The sequence below is a fragment of the Gymnodraco acuticeps genome, unplaced genomic scaffold, assembly GCF_902827175.1.
Source record: "Gymnodraco acuticeps unplaced genomic scaffold, fGymAcu1.1, whole genome shotgun sequence".
In the NCBI taxonomy this organism is placed as follows: domain Eukaryota; kingdom Metazoa; phylum Chordata; class Actinopteri; order Perciformes; family Bathydraconidae; genus Gymnodraco; species Gymnodraco acuticeps.
In genome coordinates, this window is record NW_022990334.1 from 404,550 (window position 1) to 430,228 (window position 25,679).

Below are 25,679 nucleotides of genomic sequence, written 5' to 3' on the forward strand. Positions count from 1 at the left end.
TAAAATAGGTGAGTTTTCATATAGGACTGCAACTTTGAAGATCTCTTGCCCAAAAATAAACTATAACAGAAAGTTATAAACTCGATACAAACTCGAACTTTGTTTATGGTTGTAGCCTAAAACATATTATAGTTAGATGAGGTCTCGTTATGAACTGCAGTCATCAAATGGTTAGTTGACGTGGCAAGGAGATTTATCACTTTGCATTTATTGAGTTCACGCTAAAGTGGCAAAAACCAACAGCGACATAACTGCCTATTGAAATGTTGATCAGGGTGGTGGGAAAGAAATCCCTTGAAATGTCAGGTCATTCAGATATCCTACATTTTATAAAATAAACAAAGACCTAAGTAGCTAGATACATCCGCATTGGAGTAATCTTTATCTAACACTGACAATAAATTAATTAAATCTTCATCTAGAGAGAGCAGTCTCACATGAATCCCTAATCTGTTTCCAGATTTAATATATTGACTTAGTCCTGTGTCCCTTTTCTTCGGGGGTTTAAGCTTTAAAGCTCACAAAAGAGCATCCTGTCAAGAGATCAGCGCTGCGAGACTAACACCTGCTTTGATAAAGAACGCTTTCAAACAAGCTTTGGAGGAATGTGTGTATAATACATGGTATAAAGTGTATGGTTCAAATAACAAATTCAAATAAAAATAAACACAGATCTAAAAGAGAAAAAATGTGATATTTTAAATGTTCTTCATGCAGTTTAAAGCTGTTCAAAGTGTCCTCAAATTTATCCCAAATAACAATAATTTGTTTTATCTAATTTCCATATTTACTACAACAATTACGCCACCACAAATCAAGTGTTTTCGTGAGGGGTTAAAATGCTATCCTGCCTTCTGATCTTTGGGATACTTAGCCAACGATGGTGAACAATTATGAGACCTTCAAGTGTGCATTTGTATGCTGATAAGCGACAGCCTGTAGGTAGTGCAGTCTTTTTAAATGCAGAATAGCACACGACAGTGGCCATTAACACATGTTCAGGATGCAGACTCTTTCACCCAATCTACAAAACTTTAGAGAATGATTTGGAAACTCAGCAAGCCAGACCCAACGTATATTTAAATATCTTGTCATCTGTATACCCAGTTGGATCTGTATGGTGCGTTTTGATATAATTATAAATGTAATTATCACGTTGAAATAGTTTGCTTTAATCAAACTGAATCTCACATTTTCATCCCCAATTTGTTTTGTTTGGTTATTTAAAATGTGTAATACATATTCCTGAGGTTTTACGTGGATTTGGTTTAGCATCCCCCCACCATCAGCTGATGTTATTGTGCTTTCCAGCACGACTAGTGTGAGTCTGCACCTGAACATTTTGAGTAGGTGCTAAAGAAAATAACTCAGCACGTGTTCCTGGTTAAACACAGCATCTGTTTTTTTTATCATGGTGTGTCGCTTAGCCTATTTTGTAACCCTTCTATTTTATAGCAATGCGTGCCACACAATGTAACGTATACCCAATATAATAGATGCATTATTGTGTTGAATTTAAACATGTACTTTTGAATTGGGCACACTAATTGTTCTGGATAACAAGGTTGGACGTCCAACGTTCGCTTTGTAAATTGGATGCCTCACCTGAAGCAGTCTGGCTAGACAGTGTGTGAATGACCACTCTCCTGTGCTTTTCTACCTTTTAAAAACGGCACTTCAGATAGAAGCAGCCGGTCCCCCACTATCAACATATCAAAAGACAAATGTGTCATAACTGTTGTCCAGCCCGGCTAAAGTATGTGCTAACTGTCCTGTGGATGTGCCACTCCTCTGGTTCAAGTACAAGCTATTCACTCAGCAAAGAGGCCACTCGATTATTTTTGGAATGATCAGGAAGGTGTGCTTTATTGCAATTGGGAACAGACAATTCAGCAAGCACAATCATAGAATAAACTCCATGTCTCTTATATTCTTTATACTCCTCTGGTTCAAGTACAAGCTATTCACTCAGCAAATAGGCCACTCGATTATTTTTGGAATGATCAGGAAGGTGTGCTTTATTGCAATTGGGAACAGACAATTCAGCAAGCACAATCATAGAATAAACTCCATGTCTCTTATATGTACAATATCAGAGCAAAGAAAAGAAAAATAGAATGGCACCCAAGTTGTTTTTGCGCATTTTACGCACGTGTTTAAGCAACACCAAACATAGGGCTCATCTCATATAAACAAAACATGTGTGGACACTGCTGCGTAAAAACATCTCATATTTATCAAAAAAAGGATAATATGACGCGCATGCCAAAAAGTCAATCTTACGGCAAAAAACGCCACATGTGGATCCTTAAATGGGATCATTTGTTTTCATGGAAAATATCATCAATGTACAAAAGATTGCAGGCTGTACAACAAAATGCATATTTACACAGTCTGTTGGCATCTTTTAAAAATAGAATCGGAGTCAAAGAGTCTGTTACTGCGGCCAGGGCCTCCACACAGGTTCCGGGATGTGCGCACAGTCTGCGGCGGAGGAGAACAGCTCCCGGGTGTCGCAGTGCATGCTGGTCCTCTCGGTGCCGAATGATGGATGAGGGTTTTGGCTATGATGGTGGACCGGATGAGGAGACCGAGAGGCCTGTGTCTTGAGGATGTGTCCGGGAGATGCAGGGTGTCTCTGGGGTTGGGGAGCCAGACCTGCCCCCTCATCGGTCTGGTCTAATTCCTGGCTCTTGCTGGAGATGAAGTGGCTGACCCTCAGCAGGCAGGACCTCATGCCGTCTCGGTAGTTGTGCTGGCGGTCGGAGGTCGGCCTCTGCTCCCGGGTCAGGACTCTGTTCATGGCCCGGTGACCCTTGTCCATCTCCACCTCTGACTGCAGGAAGTTCACCACACTCTCCAGAATCTCTGCCTTCTCCACCTTTGGATTTTTCAGTCTCTAAAAGAAGAATACAATCAATAGGAAGTATAGACTTTGATACATTCATATTTCATAAGATATCGAACTTAAATACAAGCATGGCACACAAGCTTACATCATCATGGAAGTTTTCCAGCATCAGAATTCGTAATGTCTCCAGGCTGGTGTTGATCCGCTCACGTCTGCGTTTCTCCATCACGGGTTTGGAGATCTAAGGATTACAAATATTGCAATTTACAACTCTGAACAAAACGTTTTCGTTTTCTTTCATTCTGAAACTGCGCACATGATGCAAACGCTTACCCTTCTGTTACTCCTCTGCCTGGGAGACTCTGGTGAAGTTAAAGCCTTCATCACTGACGGCGACACAGTTGGTTCTAGCTTTGAATCCAAAATGAAAAGTGGTAGGATCCCTTTGCAGTTTGTTGATATCCCTGCAGGTGTCCCCGCCCCCACGGGACACGCCTCTCATCCATCCAGCAGCACGCGGCCTTGACACTGAGGTCCCTTTGAATGTATTTAAATCTATAATCCTTTTATTTGAACTTCTAAGCCAAACGTATTCTTTTAGGGGGGTGTGCCATGTGGGTTGAAAAATGTTACAGTTTGGTTTCTTTATCCTGTAAACTGGGTAAACTCACCCGAATCACCATTTTGAAGTTTATCATTCATGATTCATTCACATGAAATAGTTGTAGGCTATTCTTTATTTTATTTTTTTAAATGTCATCGAAAATCTACCTTATATTGAATAAAATAGGAGGTAAATATAACATGTGTTGACTTCACATACATTTTAAACTGGTTGTAAGCTAATGCAGAAAATAGAAAATAGCCTACTGCTGAAATATATATTGTCTCATTCTATTTTTTTGGAGACATACACCATTTTTCTTCAGTTCAATTTATAATGTAGCTTGTTATTTTGTATTATGTGGTCTCGATTCGTTTGTGTTGCTAAAATTATTTATTTTTTGATTACTATTCATCTCAATTAAGCCTTCCTTTTTATTTGTTTCTTCTTTCTATCCCCCTTTGTTTGTAATGCTGCATTATCTCCTTCTTTTGTGTCTTTTTGTCCTAACTTATTCATTGTGTGAGAAACAAGCCCCAAAATACAGTTGATTTACAAATACGACACCAAAAACAAAACATTTTTTCTCCTGTCTGAAAAAATTGGGTAAACTTCTCCTGCATGTTGATGTGAACCCATCCACACCTCTCCCGTTAGGACCTGGTGCCATAGAGCCAAACTGCCTCATTCACACCTGAAGGCTGCTGTGTTTATCTTTAGAGGCTGTGGTGGGAAAACTCCTGACTGGACACGATCTTTGCAGAAACATCCAGTTCTAACGTGCATTATTTCAGACCGAAGTTGGGTGGCTTTGCTGACTTTGGGATAGCTTTCTCCGCACTGCATTTATGGCCCCCTGATCCCCATAATAGGCTAAAGAGAGGGGATAACACTGGGATGATCGGATCACGGGGATCCCGTAGATTAAAGAGGCTTTTCAGAGGCAATGATAGGCCTACTTCCGTTTTAAATCAAAGAGAGGGCGATTAGTGCAGGGTCACAGATCACGATGGTTACCATGGAAATTCACTTTCTTCATATTTTTTTTACCGTGCAATTTACAATATAGGCTAGTAGTCACATTTTTCTGTAGACTGACATTTATTTATATGTGAAGTTATTGCATACGAATTACTTAAAATAAATTATTCGTTTTAAAAATATATAGGCTATTTTGAATCCTAAAGTTTGCAGTTGTTTCGCCATAAGAGTTGAGATTTTGGCTAAAAACGATGACAAACTCACGGAATAGTTATTAAGTTCAGCTAACTTGGATTATTGTACCTCCATATATTTTAATATTACACTTTTGAGCAAATTATTTAAGCCACGTGCACCCGCCCCCTTAATAAGCCCCAATAACGTGCTCGCCTGAGCCTGTGATGGAAACTAATTGGATAGTGTGGAAATAAACGTGCCCTTTGGTTGCGGAGAAATGGACCGTTCCCTTCTAATATCGTGACCTTTGGGGTGTGTCGGTGACAAAAGAGCTGGAATCAAACGGAGGGCTTCGCTGGGAACATGCACTCAGTTCAACATCTGCTTTGATTTTAAAGGGATCTCGTGTGAAGTCCAAACATGAGGTATCAAGCTGACCCGAGGCACAGCACACTTAACACTCATGTGTAATGATCATCCTCACACTTCAGCAGAAACAGACGGACCTGCTCCCTTTTGGCCCCGTGGAACCCCATTCTAGTTCATCAGCCTACATTCATTTTGATTTTATCTGCTTAAATTAAAGTAGGCCTATTGTGTTTGCAGTTCAAATATGTGCTTTTGGAACCAGTGCTGTTTTATTGAAACGGACTTGATTATTCATTAGGACCTCATTTGGTATTTTTTCTCATCACTTATTCAACGTGTGGATGTCTCACACATCATAAAAAGTGCTCATAGCTGCTCACTTTCTCACTTCATTTCTGTTCCCACGAGAAAGAAGCAAGTTTCCCAGGGCCTCACCTTTGGAAGGCGTCAAAAGTCACCAGAAAGCTTACAACACACATTTAGCATAATTATATTAATGGATGCAAAGATATTCTCCAGACTAAAGTTTCAATATCACATGTCAATAAGATGGTTATAGGCTAATACTAAATGAAATAAGTGTTTGTTACATTTAAAATAAACTATTAATGAGTGATTTAGATGATTAGATCCAGCATACTGCCAGTCAGATGGTATATTAACCTTTAAAAGTATATGTTACTGGTAATAGGATTTCCTTAGATATTGGTTATTATTCAATTAACTTTGAATAATATACTTTTAACTTGAAACTTTGAGACACCCCACTTTCTGATTAGTGTTTAACGTGCATAGTTTCGAATTTATCCACGGGCCATGAAAACGTTAGAGAGCATTTTCGTTTAGGTGTCGTCACTCACTTGTCAGCCAATCAGAGGCAGCACGAGCTCTACTTATACCCATGCTCACGCGCCAGGAGGCTGTTTAAGCCGCTTCAGCCTTCAGTCAGGACGTGAGGACCCAACTCTGCAACATGACCAGGAAACTACAGAACACAAGTCTGGAGGATGGGAAGAGTAAGAAAAGGGTAAGAACTTATAAATAATATTACTTATTTAATTAATGTTTTTCTTCTAAGGCCCCCATTAACACGTTTTTTTTCATGCTAATTATCATTTAATAATACTTTATGTAACAGGCATTAATGAAAACTAGTTTGGGGTTGACAGGTCATTTATAAAAAATAACTAACATTTGATTTATATGTATGTTTTTATTGCATGTTTTCTTTTAAATTCGTTTGTTTGTAAAAACATTTTATCTTATTTTATTTATTTATATTCTTTTGTGAATTACAAAAAAATTACCCTAATGATAACCAATAAGATTATTACAACCTGGCAATCCATATTTTTCTTATCAATAGCTGAACTCAATAACATGAATATGTGAATCTCTCCCACTTCGAAGTTTTGTTAATTAGTTTATATTTTTTTTATTTGTTGGCGTGTTTACTTGTATTAGCTTACAATATATTTCTTGTTTCAATTCATTTGATTTTATTATTGCTGCTTTTGGGTTTTATTGTTTGCATGCTTTAAGTAAAATGCAATAAAATAAAGGATACTATTTTAATATCCATACTCACACAATGTGGTTTGTTTCTCTCCAGGTTCTGAAACCCGTTGTGGAAAAGAAAAGAAGAGATCGAATAAATCAAAGTCTAGGTGAACTGAGAAGTTTGCTGTTGAAGCACACGTCTGATCCCGTGAGTCATATTAACCAAATCACACCCAGCCTTCAATATCCGAAATAATCATGACTTTTCAATAACCAATTGCATTTCTCCCCTCTGTTTGGCTGTTATCACTTACAGCGGCTTCAGAATCCTAAAATAGAGAAAGCAGAGATTCTTGACTTGGCTGTGGAATATGTTCAGACATGGACAGACGGGAAGAACCACAGAAAGGGTAAATCAAACAAAAACATTTGTGACATTTTTTGTGGAAAACATTATTCTCTGCAACAAATCTAACCAGTTGTATCCCTCCCTTTGGTGTATTTGCTGCAGACTCTAGTCAAATGAGGACTCCTGTGGCATCTCTCCATCACCCAGAATCCATTGCTCCTGCTCTCGTCACCATAGAGGGTGCAGGTTTTCAGCAGTGTGTGGCTCAGCTGACCAGCTACATGAACAGAATCCCCCCGGCACAGAGGAGAAGCCTGATCGAGGGTCTCAAGCATCACACAGAGAGCCAGCAGCCCAACACCATCACAGCAGAGTTTAACCCCAGATTGACAGACGTGACCAAAGCACCAGATGGATTATCCGGGGAGTTCATTTGCACATCTGAGAGGAGAGAAGAGTCTCCTAAATTTCCTTCCCACTCCACGTTCCAGCCTCTCGCCTGCTCCACACCTTGCCACGACTACCTGTCACCCCCTCCCTCCCCCTGGCTCTCACCCTCCTTCTCCACATACGCCACCTCTCCTCCTTTCCCGTCATTTGCCTCTCACTTCTCCTTCCCCCCCAGCCTATCACCTCGGTCTTGCAACACCTCCTTCTTCAGTTTCTCGCCCCCTCTCTCGGGCCCTGCTTCCCTCCACTGCCCCCCTTTCCTCACACTCAGGTCCCCTCCACACCCTGCACAGAGGGGGGGCCACCCACCAAACTCTCCCTCCTCCATTTGGAGACCTTGGTGAAGTTTCTAGAGAATGACAGACTGAGAACAACAGAGACACCTTGTGGGAATGTCAACCGTTGGCTTTGCAGAGGAAGAAAACTCTCTATGCTGTGAATGTATAGTGTACATATTATTATTATTGTTTTATATTTTGTATTTCTCTTTGCAATAAAACGTGTACTTTAAATGAATAAGTCTCAAATTGTGTATTTATTCACTGTATTTACACTCACTGCTCGCCTTGCATTGAAGGTTTATGTTCCCTTACACATGGCTTTCAACTGCCTGTACTGACCATTCTGTCCATTTTATTGACAATTTTAACTTTTTCTGGGACCGCAGACATCTTTTTAAGGCAGATGGTGTTTGCCTGAACAAGTCAGGAGTAAAATTGTTTATCTCTAACATATTCAACTGCCTGCGTCTTCATCACCATGCCTACCACAATCATCCGAACCAAAACGTCCACCACCTCCCCCCCTTCAAGACTGCATCTGCTGTCTCCGAAGCCTGATAAGGATGTGTGTGTACAAAATGCAGCAAACTCTAACTGATATGTGCTGGGTCCAGGCTCAAGGGCATATGGTACTCTCAACTCTTTCCAGGACATGCCGGGGCCCTGCCTGCCAGTAGCTTTGCTGATATCTTTGTTGATAGGTAATAGATTAAGAGCAGTGAATCAGCTTAGAAACAGGAAGCGCTCAAACGTCTGTGTGAGTTTATCAAATTTAGCAGTGTTTCCATGTCAGCCACAGCTTGTCACAAAAAATCTGACCGATAGTGTATTTAACAAATTTAAACTAGCTTTATTAAATGTCAGGTCTTTGCCAGGAAAAACATTTTTAATCAATGATTTTATCACTGAGCACAATCTCGATTTTATGTTTTTAACGGAAACGTGGATTGAACAAAATAACAGTGCAGCTGTTCTTAGAATCAGGAAAGAATGCTTAAGAAAGGAGGTGGAGTTGCTATTTTGTTCAATGATTCCCTTCAATGCAGGAAGACATCTTATGGGAACTTTGCTTCTTTTGAGTAAACTGCTCTTAAAAAAGAATAATCTAGATGCTTCAGTAATGAACAACTACAGGCCCATATCAAACCTCGCATTTCTAGGTAAAATCATTGAAAAAGTTGCTTTTCAACAGTTGAGTAATTTCTTGCATTTAAATAACTGTTTCGATGTGTTCCAGTCAGGCTTTCGACCAAACCACAGCACTGAGACTGCTCTTGTAAAGGTCTTCAATGACATCCACTTAAACAGACAGTGGCAGAACTTCAGTGTTAGTATTATTAGATCTCAGTGCTGCGTTTGACACTGTTGACCACAGCATATTACTAGACCGACTGGAAAACTGGGCGGGACTTTCGGCAACAGTTCTAAATTGGTTTGAATCCTACTTAAAGGACAGAAACAACTTTGTTTCTATAGGTAAATACACATCTGAGTTGACAAATGACATGTGGGGTACCTCAAGGCTCCATCTTGGGGCCTCTTCTCTTTAACATCTACATGCTACCACGCGCTCAGATAATGAAAAACAACAAAATAAGTTACCATAGCTATGCGGATGACACACAAATTCACATAGCCATTTCACCAGGAGACTATGCTCCAATTCAAACACTGAGTAAGTGCATTGAACAAATCAATGAATGGATGTGTCAGAACTTTCTCCAATTAAACAAAGATAAAACTGAGGTAATGGTTTTTGGAGCCAAGGCAGAACGTATAAAAGTTAGCGCTGAGCTTCAGTCTGCAATGTTCAAAACAACAGATAAAGCCAGAAATCTGGGTGTAGTCATGGACTCTGACCTGAGCGGGTGCCATGTATCACTACTGTAGTGTTACTCTACACCAGGACAGTGTAAAATTGCAACACTATTAGTGTACATGTTTAACTCTTAAAGGTGTTAAATGGGAGAAGATGTATCACTACTGTAGTTTTACTCTACACCAGGACAATGTAAAATTGAAACACTATTAGTGTACATGTTTAACTCTTAAAGGTGTTAGATGGGAGAAGATGTATCACTACTGTAGTTTTATTCTACACCAGGACAGTGTAAACTTGAAGCTGCAGCCAATACTGTTAGTGTTGTTATCGGTGTTGGTGTTCAGTGTTGGTGTTCACATCTTACACTCTTAGTGTTGGTATAGTAACTAAAATCTCAGATCCCAAGTGGAAAGACTGGACTTTCGAATCTTCCATTCAAATGGATATCTCAAATATCATTGTTAAATTCTGGACTGGCCGTATTCCAGACCATGATGTTGAGACCTATTTGAAGAGATATGGAGATATAATCAGCAAATACAAACCAATAGATACATTTGGGATATGGTATGGAGTGAGAAAATACAAAATGAAGATGAACAGAAACAGGGATGGTGAGATCCATAAACTCCCGAATTCGATATCTCTCGGCCCCTATAATGGGAGAATAATTTATCCAGGGCAATCCGTCACCTGTTTCATCTGCAACGCAGCTGACCATCAGGTCAGAAAATGCACCACAGTGAAATGTTGGAGATGCAATGAACTGGGCCACAAGGCTAAAGATTGCAATTCAGACAGTCTCTGCAACCTGTGTGGAGAGATCGGGCACACCTTCTTCAACTGCCCATCTTCTTATGTAAACAAGGCAAAAACCCAGCAGCAGCCTGGTCCTCCTCCAGTCACCCAGCAGCAGCAGCCCCGTCCTGCAGCCAAGCAGAAACCTGGTCCTGTACTCCCTCCAGTCGCCCAGCAGCAGCCCCGTCCTGCAACCCAGCAACAGCCTGGTCCTCCTCAGTCACCCAGCAGCAGCAGCCCTGTCCTGCAGCCCAGCAGCAGCCTGGTCCTCGTCCTTCAGCCCAGCAGCAGCCTGGTCCTGATCCTTCAGCCCAGCAGCGGCCTGGTCCTAGTTCTTCAGCCCAGCAGCAGCCTGGTCCTGATCCTTCAGCCCAGCAGCGGCCTGGTCCTAGTTCTTCAGCCCAGCAGCAGCCTGGTCCTGGTCCTCACCCAGCAGCCCAGCAGCAGCCTGATCGTCGTCCTGGTCCTCACCCAGCAGCCCAGCAGCGGCCTGGTCCTAGTTCTTCAGCCCAGCAGCAGCCTGGTCCTGGTCCTGGTCTTCACCTAGCAGCCCAGCAGCAGCCTGATCGTCGTCCTGGTCCTCACCCAGCAGCCCAGCAGCCCAGCAGCAGCCTGGTCGTCGTCCTGCCAGCAAGGATCTCCCTCTCCCTGGAGATCAACAGCCTTCAGCTCCTGAAGGCGATTCTCCATCCCAGTCAGGTGAGGGTAGATTAACTATTGATAGCGATGTAGAGAGCGAGTACAGCTCTGAGAATGAGATAGAAGATGAGAAATATTATGAGAGTGTGAGCGAAAGCCCAGGATCTGACTCCAGCCCTGACAGCCTTACAGCTGGTCAGCGAGTCAGCATGCCCCTCTACTCGCCCCCTGAGAGCAACTCGGGGTCTTTTTCACCAACTCCGGAATTTCCAGAACCCCCGAGTGAGGCTCAGGGGGAAGCCCCGCCTGAGGTCTCAAAAAAGAGACCTGCAAGTAGAAACTTGAACCAAAATGAAAAACGGGCAAATGTAGATACACCATAGTGATTCATTTTATAAACCAATATGAGCTTCTTAAATGTCGCTACCTGGAATGTACATGGTGTTCAGTCTAAGGACTTTCGAGAGAGGAAAATTAAATATTCATTAGACACTAATTATGACTTCCGCTTTACGCAGGAACTTAGACTGAATACCACCAGTGATGTTGATGATGTGTGTAAACGGTGGCATAAAGGCAAAAGTATTATATCGGAGAGAGTAGAGCTGACGGACTTGGCATTTTCTTTAAAGAAAAAGACATCACTATTATTAGAAGAAGGGACATCATCCCAGGAAGGCTGCTTATGGTGGATTGCTTTTTATAAAAATGAAAAATATCGACTTATTAATATTTATACTGCCCCTGATGCAACAAATAAGTTACAATTATCTAGAAAACTTAGAGAGTTATTAACAGTGGGTTAAAAAATTATATTAGGTGGTGATTTGAATACAATAACAGAAGACATAGATAAGTGTAGTACAGCTGTTTTTAAACTGAGGGCGGAAGGAAAGCTGTTGAGAGAAATCTGCAGCGATGCAGGCCTAACCGATGTCTGTCGCTCTTTGAATCCCGCTGGAATGGAGTGGTCGCTCCTACGGGGCATCGGGTTAGACTTCAATGTAAATTATATCTCAATCATGTATTGTATTCTGGATGAGGGGATGGACAATAAACACAGGGACCTTTTTCAGCTGGTAATTTGTATCACATGTATGAAGATCTGGAAAACAAGGTGCAAAATGGTACTAAATCAGACGATCATAAACAGTGGCACCATCGTGAAACAAATACTTAATGAACTAAGGAGGGAAAAAAACCCTGGACAAATCCCAGACTCAGCCATGGGGCGTTTTGAGTCTGTGACCGAGCTGAGTCTCATTGGAATATAAACGTGCTCTCTTTATGTTATTTATATATTTATTCATTATGTCTTATGTGTATTATTAATGTAACTTGTGTATATCATGTACTGCCAGAATAATTATAAAATAAAGTTTTCAAAAAAAAAAAGTATAGTAACACTATGATAGTGTTATATTGTCATCACTTTGGAAAGTGTTAATTACATGGGTGTTGAATTTTAGATTTCAAATTTGCTGTGCATGATCATAATGTCTGAGTGGGGTTCATGTGATCGCTGTGTGACAGTTTGATGTAAAGACAAGGATCATTTGTTAGCATGAAAGACTGACACTGGGGACACGAATATCTATATCTGTGTAAAAATAAGGTGTAAAACGGATTCATGTACAAAATGTGATTCTTGTCTTCTGAGATGAAATGTGAAATTGAAGATTTACAAAAACACATTATAACCTATATATGGTGTATGATGGACAGTTAATCCTACACATAAAGTCTAATGTGTGTCAAGCTTTTTTTGAAAAATCAGTTTTTAAGAAATGTGTAGCATACATTTTTGGAAATTGGCTAGTTTCTTAACAAATATAATTAACAGAAACAGATTATAAGAAAACCATGTAATTATGAAACACACAACATATTTTCACGAGCAGGAACCACGGCAAAACAGTGTGATGTTTGTAAGTTTATTGAAGTAACATGTGAATGGTATGAAGGGGGTGAAGGGATGTTCTGGGAGGACGAGCTGTGGTCCGTGCAGTGGGAGACTCAGAGTGGGGGTTCCGTCTCCGGCATGATCTGCGTGGACTGATTACGGGCCCCCAGACGACACCTGGAATTAAAATATTAGTGTACACAGTATATAAATATGCACAGTTTAAATATAAATGTTGCCGGGCAGAGGATGTTGGGATGAAGGGATGGAGGGATGTAGAGGGGAGGGAGGGAAGAAGGGATGGATGGATGTATCGCTCGGTGTGAGTCGGAAGAGGAACTGTATGGGTAGAAGGGAGAGGGAGGGTGGGTTGAAAGGATGGAGACGAGCAGTGGCCGGAAGTTTTGCCGGATATAAATAGGGGTGGCCGTGGTTCGAGGCGGAGTTTTAGGCATGGCCATGCTCCTGAACCTATGTTAACAATTTAACCTCATTTTTTAAATCTTAAACTTGTTGTATGAGAACTCATTGAGAAACACTAAAAACGTAATATTAAAAAGCACTTTTTTTGTAAGCCTGGTGTACATTTTAGCTTTTGCCTTTGTGTGTTTATATTACAGCAATCTGTTGACATAAAAAAACAAGACTTCATAATCCTTTTATTAATTATTCGGCTTTCGTGCCACATTATGCCACACTGACTTCATTAGCGCTGTTGAGATACTTTTGAGCAGCAGCAAGTGGAAAAAAGGGAATCCCTACTATTGAAAAACCACCAGGAAAACAGTTGTTTAAAGTATTTAAATGTATATTTTGAATTACTTTCCTAGCAGTGGTGGTGTTAGAGCTGCACAGAGAAAACAGACTAACTAACATATATAAAATTAAAAGTTGGATCAGATTTTTAAACAAATGAGGTTTACATGCAAGAAACACAGTGACACAGAGCTAAGCTAATCAGTCATGCTGGAGGCAGTTTTTTTTAATCCTGTGGGGGAGCGTGGATGGAGGAGAGAAGGTTGAGACAGGAGTTAGACAAAAAGACGGTGCAGTGAAACACAAAACTACTTGCAGTGAGAACATCAACGTGATTTCATTTTTAGTTTGACCCTCAATCAACTACTACATTTTGTTCAAATGTCAAATAAATACTCTATTAATCATTTACCATTTTTTGCTTTAAAAGCTAGAAAGGAAGTCTCAGATTTCATGCTTTTTTTTTAATACATGAACATGAGAAAAGTATTTATTTATAACACATTACTTCAAAAATCTGAGATTAGGATCACTCGGCAAATGTAAATGTAGTGATCTTTTTTTTATTATCTTGTGCTAACAAACAGAAGCAGACATGGCGATGAAGAGGGTTTTCGTATAGTGACAACGTTTGTAATACCTAATTCAGCTTAATTTAACGCAGGACCAATTAAAAAATGGCCTGAAGGAAGAAAAAGGTGGTTCGATTTTTGTTTATATCTTCATCTAAATAATGAATGAACTAATGAATTAAGTGATGTTAAAATTATGTAAAAGAGAACACTTTTTGTACTTCCTATTCATGACATGCTTACTGATATGTCTATTTTTATTACTTTTTCATCAGGACCCATACAACTAATAGTGTATATAAGAAATCCTTCAACATCGATTAGCACACTAGAATGAGATAACTTGATGATATGTTGATATGATATATTTAGAACCCAGGGGGGGGTCCGTACCCTGGCTTTAGCCCGCTGGAACTGGTCCTCTTTGTTTTCCAGCTCGTTGCGCAGAGACTGCTTCTCTTGCTCGAGCTCGGTGAGGCGCTTCTGCAGCTTCAGGATCAGCGACATGGCTATTCCCTGAGGCACATCCTGCACACACAGACATGTTAGGACAGAGCATGGGCACAATGAAAAGTATTTAAAGGGATATCATATCACTAAATGAAAAGCCACTTTTATCAGCTGCAACTACCAGTGGAAACCAGGTGTTTCCTCTTGTAAAATACAACCAAACTAAATGCAACCAGTCTTACTTCCGCAGCACGAGAACCTTCCTCCAATTCGGCGTACTCTGAGTTGTATGAAGTCATATCACATTAAATCCCTATTTTATTTCCCATTCTTTATTATCTCTTGTTCAAAATGTGATGTTTTCTTAATTAGAAAGCTTGTTTTTTCTCTAATCTGCAGAACGCCTCCAAGCCTGGTCACAGGTGAAAAGATTACACGCACAGCAGCAACGAATGAGACTTCAGACAGTTGGTGCAGCTAAGTGCAGAATATTACCAATTTTATGTTCTGCTGTTCTAATGTAGAAAAATATTCAACAATGGATCAAACAAATATTGTTGTCTCAGTGTTTTTAGCTTTTTATGAAGTTGTGTGACACTGACAATGTCTAAAAATGTTCATAAAGATGTCTCGTAATATGGACTGTGTGTCTCTCACCGAGGAAGCCATCGCCTCCTTCAGGTCGTCGTATTTGTCCTCCATGCGCAGGTGCTCCCTCAGGAGATTCTGGCAGCGAGTGGATCGCTATTGTAGTTGTAAGTACAATGCCAGGAAAGGAGTGAGCAGAGGGTCGAGTTGTCGATTCTTGTTCTGTTTTCTGTGACTATCTTCCTCACCCTCTCAGGCTTTCAGTTGCGCACGCTACTAAAGAGACGCGCTACCATGGAAACCGGGTGAGGGCTATGAAATCGGGAGTCTCCCCCGAAATTCTGGAGGGTTGGCAAGTATGCATGTAGCATATGTCCAGAAAACAGTTTTGTATTAATACTGCACGAGTGAATGACCTCAACCCTTAGAATGAATGATGGTGAAGCTCTCTCCTCAAAGTCATGGACCGGAGTGTAGCCGTACAAGAGCTTCACAATCTGAAAGAGACAAAACACAGACAGTTATGAACACATTTTACCTACAGTTGTTTTCTTAGCGTTCAGACGGACAGAGACATCTTGTCTGGTTTCTCTGAATGCAGTGTTGTAGGACAATGTACCTGAGGCGTGTTGAGCGCCAAGCACATTTTGCAGATGGCCTCGGCGTCCTCGTCCGTCTTCTTGTTCTGCAGCAGCAGCTGAGTGGCCTGGATCAGAGGCTCCAGCGTCTCCTTCGCCCCTGTGACGAAGATGGCTTCGTCACTGTGGACTGTATTTTGAAAAGTGTTCCCCCTCCCGTTCTTTCTGTTACTCCTGATTATGTTCACCTGGTGCCCTGTGTTGTCTCCTCCCCCCTCACCTGTGTCTAATTGCTGATTAGTGGGTGTGTATTTAGGCTCTGTGTTTCCTGTTTGGTGGAGGCTGGTAGTGTGGGTGAGATCCTTGTGGCTGGTGACTGTGTTCACCTGGGCAGCAATATTAAGGCTGTGTATCCTGTACCACAGCGATGAATAAATGCCCACATCGGGTTATATTTGAATTCTCTGCCTCTCTTGCTTGGTCGGGCCGCTCCACGGTCAGTTTCACATTTGGTGTCAGAAGTGGGATTGACCAAGTGAGGAGGTGAAAACGATGGAGGAACTGAGGGAGATGATGAAGTCATTCCTGCAATATGAGACAGCCAGATTCAAGCGGGAGGAGTGTCGTTTGAGGAACATGGAGCAGCCGATACAGGAACAGGTTTCCCTGATGGAAGAGAAAGAAGAGCAGCTCAGGTTGCAGAGGCAGGAAGAGGAGAAGCTGAGAAAGGAAGAGGAGATGCGCTTAGTGGAGGAGGCTCGTCTGATACACCTGCAGGAGAAGAAACTTGCAGAGGAGAAGAAAATTAAAGACGAGGAAGATGCTTTTCTAGCGGAGGAGGAGCGGGTGAAAATGGCTGAGGGGATCCGTCGGGAGAGAGAGCGCGTCATGCAGCAACAGCTGGAGGAGATAAGGGCTCATGCAGAGGCCCTGTCAGCCGCTCAGACTCAGGTGGAGAAGCAGGTGATGAAGACGCTGCAGGCAGAGAAGGCGGCGTACGTGGAGAACCTGACGGAGGCTATCGCGAAGGAGCGGGAGAAAGAGTTGAGGAAGAAAGGGAAGCTTCCTTCCGACTTCACGCCCCCCTCTGAGGAAACCATGCGGCACAAGGAGAAGCAGAAACACCGGGCGGAGTGGAGACACATGGGGGAGCGCAAAATGGCCAAGATCAATAAGTGTCGCAGGAATAAGGTACTGTTCTCTTTCGGGAGAGGAAGGAGGAAATGTGACGAAGATGGCTTCGTCACTGTGGACTGACGGCTTCGGGCTTTGTATATTGCACATGTCTTGTATTTTGAAAAGTGTTCCCCCTCCCGTTCTTTCTGTTACTCCTGATTATGTTCACCTGGTGCCCTGTGTTGTCTCCTCCCCCCTCACCTGTGTCTAATTGCTAATTAGTGGGTGTGTATTTAGGCTCTGTGTTTCCTGTTTGGTGAAGGCTGGTAGTGTGGGTGAGATCCTTGTGGCTGGTGACTGTGTTCACCTGGGCAGCAATATTGAGGCTGTGTATCCTGTACCACAGCGATGAATAAATGCCCACACCGGGTTATATTTGAATTCTCTGACTCTGCCTCCTTGCTTGGTCGGGCCGCTCAACGGTCAGCTTCACAGCCCCGCACACCATCAGATCTTTGTCTCTGAGCCACTTCTCCAGCTGGCTCACATTGTGCCTGCAAACACACACACGATTACAATACATTTTATTTAGCTCATGCTTAAGTGACTTATGATAAGCGCAATCAACCAAAAAGCATAACATTCCTAACACCAAGAAAAACAGATATGACATTTATTTATTGGTAATAAAAACTGAATGTTACTTTTTGTAATAACAACATTTTGTGAAAAGAGAAATTATGCATATCGAGTACTTTTACTTTTGATACATTTAGCTGATAAAACTTCTGTACTTCCACTAAAGTAACATTTTCAGTTCAGGAATCATCAGAATCAAGTTTATTGCCAGGTGCGTTTACACCTATGGTTTACACATACATAAGGAATTTGCTTTGGTATTTGGTGGTGCGAACTTAAACAATAAAAAAAAAAAAAAAAAAGTTGCAAAGTAGGTAAAATAAATAAATAATTGTAATTTGTATACTTTTAAGTTAGAGTACTTCTTGCACTCCTGCTTATATTCCAGAGAAAGCATACTTTTCTACAGTCAAAATTGTGAAAATACACCAAAAACAATCTAGACTGAAATATGATTTTTTTGTTTTGTTAAGTCAGGGGTGTCAAACTCAAGGTTACGTGTCGCTTTATAGAAGCACGTTGCCCATAAACTACATATCCCACAATGCATCTCGTTTTGTGACATAGCACTCAGAGACTTGCAATTATTTGCTCTAAACTTCTGCTTTCAGACGTGGTTAATTATGAAGTTATTACCCTATCCAATAATAATCCAATGCAGAGGTAATAATGTAATATAATACATTATTTTATATATGATATATTTATACATGCATATTTATAAAGTCTTAACGTTACAACCGGCCCTTTGAGTGCAACCATAACACTAATATGGCCCTCGACTAAATTGAGTTTGACACCCCTTTAAAGGTGGGGTAGGTACATTTGAGAAACCGGCTCGAGATCGCTAGAATTAGAAAATACAAAACCGGAAAAAATCTGCCACTTCCTTACAGAGACCCTCCTCCAACACACACGAACGCGCACATGACCAATGAGGGCACGAGATAAGTTTGTGCACAGATGGAAGGCTGACAGGCAGGTAGACCATCCAGTTATTTTAGCCGGGCCAGCTAAAATGATTGGTCGTGCTTTTTACAGTACTACGGCTTCCACAGATGACATTTTTTTTAATGGATTTTTTGTCAAAGCACTTAAGATATTCATTGCTATCGGGATGTTAAGTAGTGATGGCAAAATGAAGCTTTGAATGAAGCATCGAACCACTTGGACAATTGTGTCGGAAATAGGTTAATTTCTCGAAGCTTCAGTTACAGCGACCTCTCCTGGCGAAGTGCAAGGCTGCAGTGGGTTTAATGTATCTTTGCCTTGAAATAATGAACTGAATATTCGATGCACACACACACTAAGACTGAATATCATGTTCTATTTGCAATTAAAGATTGATAATTGTGTGTATTGGGTTATTGAGAAGAGACTAGAGAGTGCTGGAATTTTTTTTGGGCGGAGAGTGCCTTTAATCAGTTATTAAAGTATTAAAGTTGAAGAACAATGATCAAAAGTTTGACTATTCTGGGCTTTGAACCAGATGCGAGGAGGACATCGGTGCATCCTGGCCGCCGGCTCTATCCACTGGGCTATCTATTCCTTAAACTATTGAAGTGTTTTTATAGTAATTATTGTCTTTTTGTTCACAACTTCTCCACATTTCGAAGTGTTTCCCGAGCCAGAACGACCTATCTTACTTCCTGGCTTGATCTATAATGATATCAAATGCAATACCAACAACAACTCAACAGCAACAACGCAAACTACGACAACAACCCACATATTGCGCATTGTTTAGAGCGGTCATAAAGTGTTGAAGCGCTCAAATTCAAAACTGTTTCAACCTGTCAGAATCGAGACGAGGCAGTGCATTGAATCACCTGATTAGACGGCGAACCAGTGAGTTGATTCATTCAGGAAATGAAGCAGTTGCTGCTTCGGACGTCATATGTCACGTGATTCGAAGCAAGCTTCGAAGTACTGCTTCTATGGAATAGGAAGTCCAGGGTTGAAGCTCCGTTCGAAGCTTCAGTGTCAAACTGCCATCACTAATGTTAAGAGCATTCCATGGAATATAACAAGAAGTGTATCTCGAGCCAGTTTCTCAAACTTACCTACCCCACCTTTAAGTGTTCACAACACATAAAGCAGAGCAGTTTCCCTCCCAGCAGCCCCTTGTCTCACCTGATCTGCATGGCTTTGCTCCAGGAGCACATGTCCTTGCGCAGCAGCAGGTTGTTGAGGGCAGGGACGGACTTGGACTACAAATCAGCCCGGGACGTCCCGAAGGCCAGTCCTCCCCTGGTCACTAGCACACCCCCGCCATCGCCAATTTACTAGCGGTAATTACTTAATAATTAATTAGTAATTACTTCAATGAAAAGTGGAGAACAACTGCATATGCATATTATGAACACAATAAGACAAGAGCAAAGTTTCCAATATTGGTCAACTTCATTGAAAAGCATGCACGCATTGTATCAGACCCCATGTTTGGAGACATACAGGATGTCATGCCAAAAAGGGATATTAAAGTGTACAAATCACCCAACAATAAGCCTGCTCATGGTTATAAGGGAAGTAGTTTTGTTACTGTGACAAGCCCAGGAGTTAATGAAGAGCAAAAACCTTTCCAAAACATCAAATCAGACCATAAAGGCATTACTGTTCAGAAGCGCTGTGTATTTTGTGCAGGAGAACACACCTCTGAAACATGTAAGATGAACAAAACATCTCACAATGAAAAGATCGACTGCTTAAAAGCACAAGGAATTTGCTTTGGCTGTCTAACGAAAGGACATCTAAGCAAAGACTGTCAGAAAAGAATGAAATGTGAAGTTTTTTCAATGAAACATCCAACAATATTGCACTTCTACAAGAAAAGGATTGAACAAAAAGACAACTCTGATAAATACACCCAAGCAGCTTCTGTAAGCAGTGCATTAGTCTCTTTAAATGGCAGAAACCACACTGGGGCCGGTGGTCAACAAACCCTACCAATTATCCCAGTTCAAATAAAGTTGTCAAACTCGAACCAGACTGTGCAGACTTACGCATTTATGGATCAGGGAAGCACTGTACGTTTTTATACTGAAGCCCTTCAACAAGATTTGCATGCCAAAGCCAAGAGAACAAAAATCCTCTTAAAAACAATGGGTCAGGAGAAAATGATTGACACTTCCTTTGTCAAAGGTCTTGAAGTGAGTTGCATCGAAGGCAATGATTTTTATTAGCTGCCTAAAGTCTACACACAAGAGGAAATTCCTGCTGGAAAAGAGCACATTCCCACTCAAGAGACCATAAATAAATGGAAATATCTAAGAGAGATTAAGTTGCCTGAATTGGATTGTGAAATCGGGTTGCTTATAGGAACAAATGCACCAAAGCTAATGGAGCCATGGAAAATAATAAACAGTCAAAATGGAGGACCCTTTGCTGTTAAGACAGTCCTAGGTTGGGTTGTGAATGGATTGAATCAGGAAACCTGAATCTTAGAATACTTCATGTGCTGTTGTTAATCGGATATCAGTGACAGATTTAGGTGAGCTGCTGGTGCAGCAATACAATCATGACTTTCCAGAGAAAGGTTGTGATGAGAAGAAAGAGATGTCAGTTGAAGACAAACAATTTTTAAAGATCATGTCAGATTCAGCTCAAATCAAAGATGGACATTATCAGCTTGAACTTCCATTCAAACAGAAGAATATCATGATGCCAAACAATCGCAAACTTGCAGAGCAGAGAGCAGAATCATTAAAAAGGAAATTCAAAAGGAACAAAGTTTTCCATGATGAATATAAAACATTCTTGGAGGCTGTGATAGCAAAAGGTCACGCTCAGCTACTGCCCCAAGAGCAGCTCAAACCTGAGAGTGGAAAGGTGTGGTACATACCACATCATGGGGTTCATCACCCAAAGAAGGGCAAGATTCGTGTAGTGTTCGATTGTTCCGCATCTTATCAAGGATATTCATTAAATGACAAGCTTATTCAGGGTCCCAATCTTACCAACACGCTACTTGGTGTGCTCATTTGATTCAGACAAGAACAGATAGCTTTCATGGCTGATGTCGAGGGGATGTACCATCAGGTCAAGGTGGCTCCTGCCGATCAAGATTATCTTCGCTTTCTTTGGTGGCCAGGAGGAGATGTCAGTTTACCTCTCGCCGAGTACAGGATGACAGTACATCTATTTGGTGTCACTTCATCAGCAAGTTGTGCAACCTATGCTCTCACTAAAACCGCTGAAGACAACAAAGATGATTTCTCTGCAGAAGCTGTTGACACTGTCGGAAGAAATGTCTATGTTGATGACTGGTTAAAATCTGTCGCTTCTGCTGATCAAGCTGTGAAGTTATGTGAAGAACTCAAGGATCTTTGTGCAAAGGGAGGATTTAATCTGACAAAGTGGACAAGCAACAGTAAAACTGTGCTGGCATCCATCCTAAAGAGTGAAAAACCCAAAGAGGTAAAAAACCTGGACTTAGAGACCCAAGACAGTCTTCCAATAGAAAGAGCCCTAGGGATACAGTGGCATGTGGAGGAAGATGTTTTAAAGTTTCAAGTCTGCTTAAAATCTCAACCAGCCACAAGGAGAGGCATCCGTTCAACAGTCTGCTCTGTGTATGACCCACTTGGATTTCTTTCACCATTTATCTTCACTGCAAAGCATGTCTTACAAGAGTTGTGCAAACTCAATTGTGGGTGGGACGAAGAAATCCCGGAGGCTCTCAAGAAACAGTGGCAAAGATGGCTCATGGGATTAAAGCAGATAGAAAGCTTCAAGATTGATCGATGTATCAAACCAAAGAATTATGGACAAATTAAATCTGCACCATTTCAGTGATGCAAGCGAGATTGGATACGGTGTTGTCACCTACCTTAAGATGACAAATGAAGATGAAGACGTTCACATATCCTTCATGTCAGGAAAGTCACGTGTCGTGCCTCTGAAAAAAGTCACTGTCCCAAGATTGGAGCTCACAGCAGCAGTACTGGCAGTACGCATGGACAAGATGATCAGAACCGAGCTGCAAATCTGTCTTCTGGACTGACAGTACATCTGTTCTGAGATACATCATGAATGAAACGCTAAGGTTTTAGACATTTGTAGCCAACAGAATAAGTCTGATCAGAGAAGCAACAGCAACATCACGGTGGAAATACATCAACACTAAACTGAATCCAGCAGATGATGCATCTCGGGGATTGGCAGCAGAATCGTTCTTGAAATGTGAGACTTGGATAAATGGTCCATTGTTTCTGAAAAAGTTTCCAGACGCACTTAAAATGGTCAATGACAGCTATCCTGATGATCCAGAGGTGAAGAAGGACAAATTCAACGTGAACCCAACCATTGCAACTGACCTAAATGCCACAAGCAAGCTACAGTAGTGCATCACTACTCTGATTGGAGGAAACTGAAAAGAGCAGTTGCATGGTTTCTTCAAGTAAAACATCTCTTGCTGCTTTCAAGTAAGAAGAGGAAGGAAGTTACTTCTACTCAAGCAAAAGAACCAAATCGAATAAAGCTGATTGAGAAGGAGATGAGAGTGTTTAAAGACCTTATGAGAGGTCTCACACTCTCTAAGGATAACTTGGATAAGGCTGAAGCAGCATTGTTGTGTTTCTGTCAAAAACAGTCTTTTCCAGAGGAAGTGGAAACTGTGAAAAGGGGAAAACCTATCAAAGGAAGTAGCACACTGTATAAATTGGATCCAGTGTACGAGAATGAACTGATAAAGGTTGGAGGAAGGCTAAATAAAATGGCAATGCCTGAGGAAGCAAAGCACCCAACCATTCTTGGAAAACACCACCATGTCTCTAAAACCATACTTCGAGATATTCATCAACAAGTTGGTCACAGTGGAAGGAATCATATGTTATCCAGGTTAAGACAAATATACTGGATACCATGTGCCAATGCATTAGCCAGAAAAATAATATCTGAATGTACCGTGTGCAGACGGAAATGCATGGAAATGCAGGAGAACAAAACATGTCAGATCTGCCAAAAGACAGAATTACACCAGACCTACCACCATTCACATATGTTGGAGTGGATTACTTTGGCCCACTGGAAGTGAAAAGAGGACCAAGCATTGTGAAACGATATGGAGTTATCTTTACCTGTCTAACAACCAGAGCGGTGCACTTGGAAGTAGCTCATTCGTTAGATACAGATTCATGCATTAATGCCTGCAGACGTTTCATCAGCAGAAGAGGACAAGTATTGGAGATGAGGTCAGACAATGGGACTAATTTTGTTGCCACTGAAAGAGAGCTGAAGGAATCTATAAAAGAGTGGAATCTGAGCAAAATAGAACAAGCCCTCCAGCAAAAGGATGTGAAATGGACCTTCAATCCTCCTTACGGAGCACATCATGGCGGAGTATGGGAAAGACTAATCCGGCTTGTAAAGAAAATTCTGCTATCCATCACAAAGCAACAAACACTTGATGACGAAAGCCTTTCAACAGTTCTGTGTGAAGTTGAAGGAATTCTCAACAGCCGACCAATAACTACAGTGTCAAATGATCCAAATGACTTCTCACACCAAACCATTTGCTGCAGCTCAAGGTCAAACCTTCGTTGCCCCCAGGCTTATTCCATCAGCAAGATACATACTCAAGACGCCGCTGGCGACAAGTGCAGTACATAGCTAATTTGTTTTGGACCAGATGGATCAAAGAATATCTACCACTTTTGCAAGAAAGACAGCAATGGAATCGCATTAAAAGGAACTTCATACCTGGAGACATCGTAATAATCATGGATTCAAATGCACCTTGTGGATCCTGGTTAATGGCAAGAGTTATGGAGACGCGTCCTGGATCTGGAGGACTGATTCGGAGTGTTCTTCTTAAGACAAAAACCAACACGCTGGAAAGACCAATAAGCAAAATATGCCTACTGATGCCTGCCTTAGAATAAGGAAATAACTGAAGATGGACAATTAAGACACCCTGTCTATCTCAAATAGAATATGAAGACTGACTTTGTCTTGCTCTTTTTGAATTTTTGTTTATTGTTATTAAAGATGCCAATAACAATAGGAGCCGGTATGTTAGAGCCATAGACTGTATATAAATGAACGTAGGGTCCGTGACGTCACCCATAGGATTCTGCAGAGTTGCCGTGAAGCCCTTAGTAGGCGGAGTCGGCCACTAACGGCTCGACAGTGACGTCAGAGTTCAACTCCCGCCTTCTCCAGCCTGCTCCAAATAAGGGCAAAGAGGCGGAGCCGAGGCGGGACCTCCTGCCACCGAGCTGGAAGTTCCAGAGCTAGCTGAAGCTACCAAGCTAAGCTAACATGCTCCCCATCTGCACGCTGCCGTCGCATTTTACGTTTCTAAGGTAAGCGGACATGAAACTATTCATCAAAACTATAAATAATAATCTAAGTTATTGAGTTTTTAGCATAATACTTCAGAATCTTAAAACCCCTTAACGTTTGTATGCAATTGTGCTAAATTCAACACTGGAATCAAGCAAATATTAATATGTTTGCATGACATTAGTTATTTATATTTTGATATCACTTAACTATACGTTTAATACATTTAAGTCAAGCTAAGGTACATGTGATGGTAGCTAGTTAGCGCTCTTACCTGTGAGGCCTCCTCCAAACAGCATAATAACCAGACTGTATCATTAAAACTAAGTACCAGTTATAGATCCTTGACTTTAGACAAACAATTCAAAAGACAAAATGTATTTAAAGACCAATCTTTATTTGAATGTGCCTCTTAACCTGAGATATTAGTTATACAGTAATAGTATTGACAATCTAAAAAAACTGAGCAACTCTATGTCTCAGTCAACTTTATGTTTCTTATTGTCTAAAGCATTTATTATTTTCATTTTCCCCCTCTCATATTCAGTGTGGACGGATTGAGACAGCGTGGCGTCCAGAGAGCTGCAGAGACTTCAGGGAGAAACCTCCGTGTGATGGACGTCCTGTCTGTTGGTTTGGAGAGGACTGAGGGTCTTTCCTCTGCGAGGAGGACCAGGCCTGATGGAGGAGCCCATACTGGGCAAAGCTGATACCAACTGCACAGGCCTAGTCTGTCACTTTATTTGACTAAATGTGTTTAATACATTTAATAGGTTTACACCTTCTGTCCATATGTGCTTTTTATTTAAAACATTTGATTAACTTTTGGTTCACATTTCAATAAATTGTATTTGTATTTGCACTCCTTTTGTCCATTATTCTTACTGAAAATGTTAGATTACACATTCACATCTGACTGAAGATTGGCCCCATTTATTTGTGACATTGCAAAACAAGGTACATGTTGTGAAG

At 41.3% G+C, this 25,679-nt stretch overlaps 3 protein-coding genes across 3 annotated transcripts; 1 reads left to right on the forward strand and 2 right to left on the reverse strand.

Moving 5' to 3' along the window:
* Window positions 1-1,988: 1,988 nt before the first annotated feature.
* Window positions 1,989-3,305, reverse strand: her5 (hairy-related 5). Its single transcript, XM_034223269.1, has 3 exons — window positions 3,185-3,305; window positions 2,997-3,092; window positions 1,989-2,899 (listed from the first exon to the last, which is right to left on the reverse strand). The coding sequence occupies exons 1-3, from the start codon at window positions 3,233-3,235 to the stop codon at window positions 2,438-2,440; spliced, it is 609 nt and encodes a 202-aa protein (XP_034079160.1). The 5' UTR covers window positions 3,236-3,305; the 3' UTR covers window positions 1,989-2,437.
* Window positions 3,306-5,920: 2,615 nt separating this feature from the next.
* Window positions 5,921-7,797, forward strand: her11 (hairy-related 11). Its single transcript, XM_034223281.1, has 4 exons — window positions 5,921-6,009; window positions 6,595-6,690; window positions 6,799-6,892; window positions 6,994-7,797. Exons 1-4 carry the CDS (start codon window positions 5,956-5,958, stop codon window positions 7,623-7,625), a joined length of 876 nt encoding a protein of 291 aa, XP_034079172.1. The 5' UTR covers window positions 5,921-5,955; the 3' UTR covers window positions 7,626-7,797.
* Window positions 7,798-15,093: 7,296 nt separating this feature from the next.
* LOC117550688 (unconventional myosin-Vc-like) lies at window positions 15,094-15,873 on the reverse strand. The gene is made up of 2 exons (XM_034223178.1): window positions 15,710-15,873; window positions 15,094-15,587 (listed from the first exon to the last, which is right to left on the reverse strand). Exons 1-2 carry the CDS (start codon window positions 15,734-15,736, stop codon window positions 15,351-15,353), a joined length of 264 nt encoding a protein of 87 aa, XP_034079069.1. The 5' UTR covers window positions 15,737-15,873; the 3' UTR covers window positions 15,094-15,350.
* Between the last annotated feature and the right edge of the window lie 9,806 nt (window positions 15,874-25,679).

What these genes read in the sequence shown, in the direction of transcription:
- her5 (XM_034223269.1), bottom strand. Translation starts at nt 3,235, where the DNA reads ATGAAGGCTTTAACTTCACCAGAGTCTCCCAGGCAGAGGAGTAACAGA. An exon ending in GGCAGAGGAGTAACAGAAGG is followed by an intron (nt 3,093 to 3,184) that starts GTAAGCGTTTGC and finishes TGTAATCCTTAG; the next exon opens with ATCTCCAAACCCGTGATGGA. An exon ending in TGGAAAACTTCCATGATGAT is followed by an intron (nt 2,900 to 2,996) that starts GTAAGCTTGTGT and finishes TTCTTCTTTTAG; the next exon opens with AGACTGAAAAATCCAAAGGT.
- LOC117550688 (XM_034223178.1), bottom strand. Translation starts at nt 15,736, where the DNA reads ATGTGCTTGGCGCTCAACACGCCTCAG. An exon ending in TGGCGCTCAACACGCCTCAG is followed by an intron (nt 15,588 to 15,709) that starts GTACATTGTCCT and finishes TGTCTCTTTCAG; the next exon opens with ATTGTGAAGCTCTTGTACGG.
- her11 (XM_034223281.1), top strand. Translation starts at nt 5,956, where the DNA reads ATGACCAGGAAACTACAGAACACAAGTCTGGAGGATGGGAAGAGTAAG. An exon ending in ATGGGAAGAGTAAGAAAAGG is followed by an intron (nt 6,010 to 6,594) that starts GTAAGAACTTAT and finishes GTTTCTCTCCAG; the next exon opens with GTTCTGAAACCCGTTGTGGA. An exon ending in CGGGAAGAACCACAGAAAGG is followed by an intron (nt 6,893 to 6,993) that starts GTAAATCAAACA and finishes TATTTGCTGCAG; the next exon opens with ACTCTAGTCAAATGAGGACT.